A 12,170-nucleotide genomic window follows, 5' to 3' on the forward strand; every position below is an offset into this window, starting at 1 on the left:
GAAAATTAAAATTCACGAGTCGTAAAATGGGAAGATACATAAATAAATAAAGGACAAGGGGGTGACCTAGTTAGGTCGGCCTAAGTGTAGTATCGCCGTAAATTGGCGGCGTTCCAGGTCCTTGGGACTTCATCGCCGTTAAGTCGTTCGAGTTTATATGCTCCCTTTCCGATTACCGCCTTGATTCTGTATGGTCCTTCCCAGTTGGGAGTGAGTTTCCCTTCTCCTCGGGTCGGGGGACCGATATCGTTTCGTCATAGGACGAGGTCGTCGGTTGCGAATTCTCGTCGGACGACGCCATGGTTGTATCTTAAGCTGATTCTTTGTTTTAGGGCTAGCTCTTTGATATGAGCTATGCTTCTTTCTTCGTCGATAAGATCTCGTTCTGCTTCCTCGTCGTAACCGCCGACCGTTTTTCCGGGGCTTGGGTCTCCGATTTCTACCGGGATGACTGCCTCCACATCGTATGTTAATCGGAAGGGTGTTTCTCCTGTGGTCGTTTGCGGTGTGGTTCGGTATGACCATAGGACCGATCCGAGTTCGTCGGCCCATAATCCTTTGGTTTCGTCGAGCCGCTTCTTGAGTCCTTTGACGATTATTTTGTTTGCGGATTCCACCTGTCCGTTTGTTTGGGGGTGTTCTACCGAGCTGAAACGGTGAGATACGCGTTGCCCTTCTAAAAATTCTCTGAATTTCTTGTCAGCAAATTGGGTTCCGTTGTCCGAGATAACGATCTCGGGGATCCCGATTCGGGTGATTATCTGTCGCCAGAGGAATTTTCGGCACTGAGTTGCCGTTATGGAGGCTAGGGGTTCGGCTTCGATCCATTTGGTGTAATAGTCTATGGCGACGATGAGATACCTGATATGATGCTGAGCTGGTGAGGGGCGGCTTGGTGGATATTGGTGTGCATTTGGCATTTGTCGCAGTTTTTGACTATTTGTATGGAGTATCGGATAATTGTGGGCCAGAAGTAGCCTTCCCTGATAATTTTTTGGGCTAACATTTTACCTCCGACGTGGTGGCCGCAACAACCTTCGTGGATTTCACGGAGTATGTACTCTGTGTCCCCGGGTTCGATGCATTTGAGCAGGGGTTGCGAGAATCCGCGTTTGTATAGTTGTCCTGCGACGATGGTATAGTTGGCGGCTTCCCTTTTTATTTGCTTTCCCTCTTTCGGGTCTAGTGGTAGAGTTCCATCGAGGAGGTACTGTAGAATAGGATAGGTCCAAGATTCCCGGTTCGAGGATGTCAGATGAGCGTTGGTTGTTGTTGACACGGAGGGTGACCTAATGACTTCCTGAATTAGCGATTTGTTACCATTTTCTGGTTTGGTACTGGCTAGTTTGGAAAGTAGGTCTGCCCTGGCGTTTCGTTCCCTAGGAACGTGTTGTATGGTAATGTGCTCGAACCCTTCTTTCAGTTTATTTACCTTGGTGAGGTATTGCTGGAGTAGGGAATCTCGTGTCTGGTAGTCTCCGTTAATTTGGGAACTGACTACCTGCGAATCGGTATTTACCTCTAGGATCTTTGCCCCGACTTCCCGCGCTAGGGCTAGGCCTGCCAAGAGGGCCTCGTATTCTGCTTGGTTGTTCGATACTGGGAATTCGTATCGTACTGACTGTTCGATTGTGATCCCGTTTTGGTTTTCAAGTATGACTCCGGCGCCTCCGTGGGTGACGTTTGATGAGTCGTCGACGTGTAGTTTCCACGATTCGGGGGCGAGCTTTCCTGGAGTCATCTCGGCGATGAAATCGGCCATGGCTTGCGCTTTGATTGCGTTTCGGGGTTTGAATTTAATCTGGAATTGGGATAGCTCGATGGACCATGCTAGCATTCTTCCCGCCAGGTCGGGTTTCTGTAATACCTGTTTGACCGCTTGGTCGGTTCGGACCGTCACAGAGTGAGCTTAGAAGTATTGTCGCAGGCGCCGGGAGGCTGTAAGGAGTGCAAAAGCTAGCTTTTCTAATTGTGAGTATCGAGCTTCCGCATCTTGTAAGACTTTGCTTATGAAGTATACGGGTTTTTGTTCTTTTTTCTTGTCTTCACGGATGAGTGCTGCTGCAAGTGCCTCTTCCGTTATGGAGAGGTATAGGTAGAGTGTTTCTCCTGTTTGGGGTTTGGCGAGAATTGGTGGTTCCGCTAGGACTTTTTTGAAATGTTAGAATGATTCTTTGCATTCTGTTTCCCATTTGAAAGGGGCTCCTTTTCTCATCAGTTTGAAGAAAGGGATCGCTTTTTGAGCTGATGCCCCGAGAAAGCGTGATAACGCTGTTAGTCGGCCGGTGAGCTTTTGGATGTCTTTAAGGTTTTTTGGGCTCGTCATCTCGAGGACAGCGCGACATTTCTCCGGGTTTGCTTCAACTCCGCGTTGCGTGATCATAAAACCGAGGAATTTCCCTGCCTCCATCCCGAAGGCACATTTTGATGGGTTGAGTCGCATTTGGTGTTTTCGTAGAGTGTTCATTATGACCTTGAGGTCGTCGGTGAGTTGTTCGCCGGATTCGGTTTTGGCGAGCATGTCGTCTATGTAGACTTCTAATTTGCTTCCGGATAGGTTTTGGAATATCTTGTTGACAAGTCTTTGATAGGTGGCTCCAGCATTTTTCAGACCGAAAGGCATCACTGTGTAGCAGTATGTCCCGTCTGGGGTGATGAATGCTATTTTCTCTTCGTCTGGTCGGTGCATCGGGATCTGGTTGTAGCCGGAATATGCGTCCATGAAGCTGAGGTATCGGTGGCCGGATGCGGCATCTACTAGTCCGTCGATGTTTGGTAGGGGAAAGGCGTCCTTCGGGCAAGCTTTGTTGAGGTCCGTATAGTCGACGCACATTCGCCATTTCCCGTTAGATTTTTTTACTAGCACGACGTTGGCTAGCCAGGTCGTGTAGGGGAGTTCCCTGATGAAGTTGGCTTCGAGTAGGGCTTTAACTTGCTTTTTGATCTCGGCGGCTAGGTCTGGTGACATTTTCCATCTCCTTTGTGCCACTGGTTTAGCTTTGGGATCCACGGCTAGCCGGTGGGACATTAGGTCGGAGTTTATTCCCGGCATGTCGGCTGGTGTGAATGCGAACAAATCTCTGTTTTGCTTCAAGAGTTGGGAGAGTTCTTCTTTGAGCATAATTCATATGGGAGGTTCCTATTAATGAAGGTGTATTCCTCTTTGCTTGGCCCTATTTGCAGTTTTTTCATGTCTCCTTCTGGCTCTGGCCTGGGTTGGCCGTCTTGTCGAGCATCCAGATCGGCTAGGAATACTCCGGCTGCATCTCGGGATTTCTTCCTTAGGGCTAGGCTGGTGTTGTCGCATTCGGCTGCGACTTCTCAGTCCCCGTGGATGGTTCCGACGGAGCCATCGTCGGTTCTAAACTTCATGAGGAGGTATTTGGTAAAGATGACTGCAGAGAAGTCGTTGATTATTTTTCTTCCGAGAATCACGTTATAGGCTGTGGAGTCTTTTAGGACTACGAATTCAGATAGGATTGTCTTCTTTTGGTTGCTTGTTCCTATGGTGATGGGAAGGGTGATTGAGCCATCTGGTTTGAGAAAGTTATCTCCGAGTCCTGTGACGCCGTTGCGGTGTGTTTGGAGGTTGTCGTTGTGGAGCCCGAGCTTATCGAAGGCTCCTCGGAAGAGGATGTTCGAGTCTGCCCCGGTGTCCACCAGTAGGGGTGTTCGCGGTGCGGTTTGGTTCGGTTTTTTAGAGAAAAGTCATCCGATCCAATCGTATAATTAATATGCGGTTCGGTTTGGTTCGGTTTTTTTACCGAGATCATCCGAACCAAACCAAACCAATTAAATTCGGTTTGGTTTGGTTCGGTTTGTTCGGTTTTTCAATCAATTCAAAAAAAATACTACCAAACTATTTCACAAAGTCATCTCGTTGAAATCAACAAACACAATACACAATAACTAACAAAGTCTTAATCCAATAAAATTCAACGATAAAAGAAATTAACAAACGATAATTAAAGAAGTTTAAAAATTTAGTAGTCAACACAAGATAAAATAAATATAAATTTTCAGTGTTTCTACGAGGACTGGCGCAGCAGGCAATGCAGTCGGAGATCTGATGCTTGTAGATTCATTTGGAAGAGGAACTGGCGCAGCACCAATCAATCATCATAACACAAAATCTCTTTCATGACCATTTATATGCTCTTTTTTGTTTTTGTATCCTGTAAATTTCTACAGATTTAAACAATAAGAAAGTAAGAAAGGATATTTCTAGCACATAAACAATAAACATCATGATTCACTAAACATTAAAAATACATGCAGTTTGATAGGTTCTCCAAAGTTGTTCATATGAACTCTTTCACTGAATGCATAAAATCTGCAAACAAAGATCCAAACATTTCAATCAATTGGGATAGTTCTCAACATGCTCACCAACAATGAACAAATACATTATGAACAATCAGAAATTATTTTCCTAAACAAATACATTGAACAGTGAACCACAGAACCAATTTCCCTAAACAGATACATTGAACAATCAGAAGCAATTTCCTTAATCAAATAAATATACACATTCATAAGCTAAAATCCCCAAATACAACAATTAGAACCTAGAACCCTAACAATAAAAAACACACCTTCTTTAACAATCAGAACCTAGAACCCTAACAATTAGAAATAATACACATTCATAAGCTAAAATCCCCAAATACAACAAACTGCATAAACAAATACAACAATCACAACAATTAGCAATTTCAAAATACACTGAACACAATAAAAATACAATAAAAAATACAATAAAAAATCAGAACCCTAAACACAGAATTTGAATAACAGAATCATCAAAATCAAAATAGAAAAAAAATTCAGAATCATAAACATAAGTTGAAACTCAAAATCATCAGAATTAAAAAAATCCTACTATAGAAGACGGAGATGCTGGACAGTGAGACACGGTGGGTCGGCGGCTGCTACAGATGGGACGAGACTAGACTGAGAAGGACGACGACACTCCTGGACTGGATTGCGACGTATGGCAGAGTAGTGGAGGACGATTACGATGCTGCAATATCGGAGACGGCACTGTGCAGGGGAAAGGGAGGGGAGCTCTGGGGTCTGGGCTCGCACTCTGACTAAGGGTTAGTGTGCGACGACGAGAAGGAAGCGTGACGAGGAAGGGAGGGAGAGAAAGGACCGCGCCGAGAAGAGGGAGCGCGATGCGGAAGGGCCGCCGTGACGGTGCTGTCCGGCGAGTCAGATGCAGAGAGGACAGAGGAGGGTAGGAGGAGGAGTTTTGGCGCTGTGGAGTGGAGAGAGTGGCGGCTGGCTAGGTTATCTACTTGGGGGAGGGGGCTTTATATATTAGGGTTTTTAAGTGAGCCGGTTCGGTTCGGTTCGGTTAGGGTTTTCACTGAAAGAACCGAAAACCGAACCGAACCGCAGAAAAAACTGCAAAATGTTATTTTTTCGGTTTTTTCGGTTTTCGGTTTGTTCGGTTTTCGGTTTGTTCGATTCGGTTGATCGGTTTTGTTCGGATTGGATCGGTTTTGAACACCCCTATCCACCAGTATCCTTCGTACTAGTCCTGTTCCGATTCTAGCCGAGATGACGAAGGGGGAATCTTCGGCCGAGGTGCCGTGCTGGCAATCCTTTGGTAAGAAGGTTATCGTGTTGTCGGCCGCAATGGTTGGAGTCTGGTTTCTGACAGCCATTACTTTCAGATCTTTTTTCATTGTTAGTTTCAACTTGCTCGATATGTCCTTTCCCGTGATGACGTTTACTATGATGGTTGGGTCGTCTTCTGGGCTTTCCCTGGGGGGTTGCTTTTGGGTTCTCGGGTTACGCCCGTCTTTTTTCGGCGACCTGTCTCTTTCCGCACGTCTTGGTTCTCTGATGATTTTGGCAAATTCTGGGAGTTTGCCGTCTCGTATGGCTTGTTCGAGGGTGTCTTTAAGGTCAAAACAATCTTGTGTTTTGTGACCGTAACCTCGGTGGTAGTCGCAGTAGAGGGTTTTGTTGCCTCCCGTCCTTTCTTTGAGTTGTCGGGCTTTCGGAATGATGCCTCCATCTGCTATTTGGTGGTATATTTCGGTAATGGGTGCTGTCAGGGGCGTGTAATTAGAGAATTTGCCAATTCTCGGTTGGTCGGTTTGTGTTTGTCGGTCTGGGGTGGTCCCTTTGATTCTCTCTGGGTGGTGGATTTTGGCGAGAAGCCGAGTTGCCGTGATGGGTGTTGCCGTGATGCCGTTTGTTGGCGGCGACAACCTGGCTGACTTCTTCGTCATTGATGTAATCTTTGGCGACATTCTGGATCTCGTGCATGGTCCATACTGGTTTGGTGGTGAGGTGTTTGCGAAAATCTTCGTTCATGAGTCCGTTGGTTAAGCAAAGGCTTGCGACAGAATCCGTGAGTCCGTCGACCGTTAGGCATTCGTCGTTGAAGCGGTCGAGGTATTTCCTTGTGGATTCTTTTTGTTTTTGCGTGACCCCTAGCAAGCTAATGGGGTGTTTGGCTTTGGTGATTCTAGTTGTGAATTGGGCCATGAACTTTCGTGTTATATCGTGGAAACTGGCTATGGATCCATTTGGGAGGGCGTTGAACCATTTGATTGCCGGCCCTGCCAGGGTTACCGGAAAGGCTCTGCATCGGACCGCGTCGGCCGCTCCTTCTAGGTTCATCCTGGCCTCGAAGGCCGTTAGATGTTCCTGGGGGTCCTTGATCCCATCATACTTCATGTCGGTAGGTTTGTCGAAACCTTTGGGGAGTTTCGCTCTTAAGATTTTTTCTGTGAAGGGTGTAGCTCCCATTATTGTGTGGTTGTTTCTTGTGCGCTTGGTATTTCGGTATCTTCGATCTTCGTCTGAGTCGTGTTGACGACTTAGATCTCGGGAAGCGTTGCGGTTGTGTTTCTTGTTGTACCGCTGTTTCGGCGATTTCTCGTGACGGTGGTCGCGTGAGGCGCTGCGACCATCTCTCCTATCGTGTCGTCGGGTTGGCGACCTGCCGCGGTGGGATCTTGATCTGGAAGTTGCCTGGCTTCCGTGTTCGTTGTGTTTTTCTCTATTGGTCAGTTTGCCTTCGAGCTCCTAGACTCGGAGGCAGAGGTCCTGGATGATCTGTGCCGCTTTGTCCCTAGCTTTCTCAGGATGTCGTTGGTCCGTGACGACGTGGTCATTCGTGTGGTGGACAGTACTTGCTATTCTTGCTTGGTTCGTGATTTCCCAGTGTTCTGGGGTTGGATGAAGCGGTCGGGAGTCATCCTGGTTTGAGGGGGGTTCCTCCAGGGCGTCCCCCATTCGGCTTGGCTGGCGCAGGTTCCCCACAGACGGCGCCAATGTACGAGATGTCTCTGGTACGGGTTTGAAGGGTGGATCGGGAACCTGCGGATCAAGGCTGAAGCCGGGTCGCTTGACTGGAGCAATGGGGGGAGGTACCTGCAAAGACACTCCGACGCTCAAGTCAGAATGGATCTAAGAGGTATAAGGTGTGTGGAATTAATGGATACCTGGAGGGGCTTGGGTCCCCTATTTATAGGTGGTGATGAGTATCTTATCTTATCTTATCTGGTTAAGATAAGATGGACGAGTGAATTCGAAAGTTGGTTAGGAGCTCTGGAGGGCCGGTTTTTGGGCCTTTTGAGCAAGGTGCGGGTTGGACCTGGGTAGCCGGGGTCGGGTGCAGTCCCGGGTCCGGGATCTGTGGTTCAGATCCGTAACACATATGTTTCAATACTAAAGGATAATAATGTCATAATGGGAGATGGAATGAATCTCATATATGTTTATACTTTCTACTTTCACAGCTTTTGGAATAGTTTTAGGGTTGTGTATGATAGGATATTTCCACGTTCAAAACAATGATAAAAAGTTTGAGTTAGAGAACTAAATCCTATCCTAATGTAGATATTATTGATTTGAACAAAAAATCTATTTATACATAAAATATTGGTATATTTAGCTACATTTTCATACTGAATATTTGTTGGCTCGTTATTTTATGATGATTATATTTTATTTGGTTTAATTATTCTGCAGGTCCTTATAGTTTCACCGAATTTTCAATTAGGTCTTTATACTTTTTTCTTTTCAATTAGGTCCATGTACCTTAATTTTTTTTCAATTAAGTCCCTGCCGTCAGTATAACGTTTGAGATAACAGAATATTCTTGATAAAAAAAGAATATTCTTGCCATTTAGCTGGAGTGGCTAGGTGAACTAATCTGGATCTATCCCAAATACCCAAATAACCCTTCGCATTTCATTCCTAAGAAAAAAAGAAACCCTAAGTTGCTCTCGTCTCCTACCTCTCCTGCGTTGGTCGTCGGCGTGTGTGTCTGCCTTCGACTGCAACAAACGGTTGCTGGTGTGCTCTCCGTCGCCTCCCCTCTGCGCTGGGCCCATCTGTGTTGTTGTTGTCGGAGGTCTTCTCCACTGTTTGTCCGGCCAAGGCGTCTTCATTCCCTCGCGGTGAAGGCCCTCATCTGGAGTCACCGCGTCGTACCTTGCCGAGCCTCCGAGCGCCTGGCCTCCCGTTCCCGCGTTGTGCCTCTGCTCCATCTCCCTGCACTCGAACTTTCTCCAAGTAAGTGACAAAGAAAAAAGCCTCCTTTTTTTAGTTTTAATAGTTGATGTTTATGTTATTTTATTTTTAAAAAAATATGGCATTGTTTGACTGTTGTTGCTGTGATGGTGTTACTTTAAATGGATTCTGCTTCTGTTTTTATTAAATGGATTCTGCTTTTAATGGGGGATTTGTGAAAGTGTGATTTGTAATAGTTTAATTTTGTGAAGATGTAAAAATCGACGGTTCCTTTTTCATTTTTTGGGTTACGGAATTAAGCAAGATAGGAAGATGTATCGCAAGATTTGAGATGGGAATTTATGTTATGATAGTTTCCATGTTCAAATAATAAATTATGTTGATGGTTTCACAGTCATTACCTTGATTCTTTTCCATGTTTTGGATGTATGCTGAATTGAGATGACTTCAATTCTAAACCTATTTTTCAAATTATGTGCTTGAATGGAGCTACTATGGCATTGGATGATGAATTTTATTTATTCTTGAATGTTGATTGTTGTGGCTGTGATGATGTTGCTTTAAATGGATTATGTTTCTGTTTTTAATACCTGTAGTGATGGGGACTCGGATTTCACCATAGACACACATCATGGTAGCAAGTTTCATTATTTAGGGAACGGGCTAGAATATTTGGGGGGAAAGGTGTTGGAAGATATGCATTATGAGCTCGATGAATGGAGTTTGCAAGAAATAGTTAGTGAGTTGCAAAAGTTAGGGTACAAAGGATATGCCAAGATCTGGTACTGTGAACCAGGCTGTCAATTGAGCTCGGGTCTGAGAGAGTTGATGAGTGATGGAGATGCCATGAGAATGGGTAGGTTATTAGTGTTGCAAACTGTTAAGCATTGCTCGGTGTATGTTGTTGATGGCTGTAGGAAAGGTAATGGTGTTGAGATATGTTCGAATGATAAGGCCTATGTGCCAACTGAAGCTGAGTACAATGAGAGTGGTTTCGTAGAAGTAGAAGTTGAATGTGAATCAGAGGCGTCTAGTGAGGAGGATAGATTTGATGACAGTGCAGACGATGGTGACCACGAGGATCATTTTGGGTTTGACGTTGAAAATGGAAATGATGGTGGAGTTGGAAATGGTTTTGGGGGGTTTTATGGCCCTTTAAATGAACATGACAATGCTCAAACTGCTGGTGTTGATGCTGCTGTGAATGACGCCGCCATTAGGGATGATGTTGAAGTTGGAGAGATTTCTGAGGGTTATGAAACTGAAGATATTGATAGCTATGAGGGAGGTTCGGATGATATAATTAAGAAGAGAAGATATCTTAAATACAATGAGGCTGAGATGAGTAGGTAATATGTGTTTAAGGTGGGATTGGAGTTCAAGTCACTTGGTCAGTTTAAGGATGCTATTAGGGAGCATGCTTTGTTGAATGGAAGGGACATTAGGTATATCAAGAATGATAAGGTTAGATGTAGAGTGGGTTGTAGAGGAAAGAAAGGGAAGTGTAGGTGGATGGCGTTTGCATCCAAAGTTGGTGGTTCTGATTGCTTTCGGCTGAAGACCCTTAACGGAAAGCACACTTGTGGACGAGATTACAGCGGTAGGCTTACATCAAGTAGTTGGGTGTCTCAGAAGATTGTTACCAATATTATTAGGGGAGAGGAGATGAAGATTGCAACAGTAATTCAGACCATTCAGGATAAATACATGGCTAATATTTCAATCACAAAGGCTTATTAGGCGAGGAGAAAGGCGAGGGAAGAAGTACATGGCAGGGCTATTCCACAATATGGCAAGCTGAGAGATTACACTGCAGAGATTATGAGGACAAATCCCGGGTCTACTACTCAGATTTTGGTTGACAGGCCTTCAATTACACACCAGCCAAGGTTTATGAGGATGTACATGTGTCTAGATTCTGTTAAGCAAGGCTTTTTGGCTGGTTGCAGGCCTATCATAGGAGTAGATGGCTGCCACTTGAAGGGTGATCATGGTCAACAACTGTTGGTAGCTGTTGGAAGAGATCCAAACGATAACTATTTTCCAATTGTTGTTGCTGCTATAGAGGTTGAGACTAGAGACAGTTGGGGTTGGTTTATTAACATGTTATTGGATGATATTGGACATGTCAGTAGAAGGAAGTGGGTATTCATGTCCGACCAACAAAAGGTTAGCATTTGCTATTTAAATCTTTATGAACCTACTGTGTGTTTATTTAATTTGTATTTAAATTTGTTTATCCATTATAGTTTAAACTCTAAAACTTGCTGTTGCTATTTTGGCCAAGAAATTCACACTTAAACTTTTAAACACATAAATTTGATGTTGCTGCTGCAGTTGTTTATTTCTGAATTATGTATCATATATTGCTGTTGATCCTGCAGCTGCTGTTGACACTGATCCTGCTGCCGACAACAGATTCGGTATGAATATCCGCAGATCTGAGAGAATAAGGCAAACATGGGTAGGCAGGGGAAGAGGAAGGGGCAGGGGTAGAGGAAGGGATAGAGCTGCATCTTCACAACCACTCTCCACCACACTTGCATCTTCACAACAGCTACCCACCACACCTACTGTTGCTGCCTCTACTCAACCACCTCTCATACTTGTAACTTCAGCTTCTCAAGCTCCAACCACATCCACCGGTGCAGTGGCTCCAACCACAGCCACCTCACAACAAGCCTTACCTCTTGAAGGGCCAGCCTCCCAGCCTCTCCTAGCTGTGACAAGTGCAAAATCTCACCAAGCACCTAGAGAATCTTCTTAACCTTTACCAAAGACAAAGGTGTTTGGTGTGAGGAGAAGTGAGCGGCTGAAGTTAGGAGTGAGGAAGCAAAAAGGGGAACCTAGTATACATATAGACCTAAGTGATGACTGAAGTCTCTTTAAATTTATAGTTAGGGTTGTTGGGATTGCTATTAAATAGTATATCTTGTGATGAATTGTGTCTCTGTGGCCACTGTTTATTATGTGGATAGGACCACTATTTTGATATTTTGTAAAATCAGGTTGGACCACTTTTAATTATTGCACTTCTTGGACCTTTATTTTGGATTAGGTATGTGGCATATTATATGACCACTTATGTTATGATATTTTGTGTAAGTATGGTTTACAGGAACACTTATTTAATGAAAATATATGTAGCATGTTTTCTGGCCACTTCTTGTTGCAAGTTGTTGTCAATCGTAAAAATTTAAATATTCACATTGATAAAGTTGCTTCCCAACTATCATTTGTTATACACACAAAATACATCAAAGTGCAAAATTCATTCAAACTAAACACAATTAACTTTAATTGGATTGAAGCTATAGAATCTCTTACATTACAATTTCATAGCACAGATAACTCTAAACTCTTGGAAACCACATTCCAATTATTAAGACTAGCAAAAACATAAATAACATATATTGCATTTTACATTGAATTTTCATATTGTTATCCAACCTCCCAACTTGTTCTTGGAGAATATTCAACTCATCACATAATCTACCCACACAAGCATATATTTCTCTGGCTTCAACAATTAATCTCTCCATCTCCACGTTTAGCCTCTCTATCTTTCTTTCTTGTGAATCCAATTTCCATATTTCAGCTTCCAACTTAGCAGAATTGTATGTTCCAACAACTCCAACAGCAGCAGCAGACACGTTACTTCTTGCACTAAC

The 12,170-nt window shown here is 44.2% G+C and overlaps 1 protein-coding gene across 1 annotated transcript; it reads right to left on the minus strand.

The window, feature by feature from the left end:
- Positions 1-254: 254 nt before the first annotated feature.
- LOC148572500 (uncharacterized) lies at positions 255-1,762 on the minus strand. Its single transcript, XM_088507549.1, has 2 exons — positions 1,005-1,762; positions 255-936 (listed from the first exon to the last, which is right to left on the minus strand). The coding sequence occupies exons 1-2, from the start codon at positions 1,760-1,762 to the stop codon at positions 255-257; spliced, it is 1,440 nt and encodes a 479-aa protein (XP_088363675.1).
- Between the last annotated feature and the right edge of the window lie 10,408 nt (positions 1,763-12,170).

The sequence above is a fragment of the Arachis ipaensis genome, chromosome B3 (assembly GCF_059453495.1).
Source record: "Arachis ipaensis isolate K30076 ecotype BB chromosome B3, ASM5945349v1, whole genome shotgun sequence".
In the NCBI taxonomy this organism is placed as follows: Eukaryota; Viridiplantae; Streptophyta; class Magnoliopsida; order Fabales; family Fabaceae; genus Arachis; species Arachis ipaensis.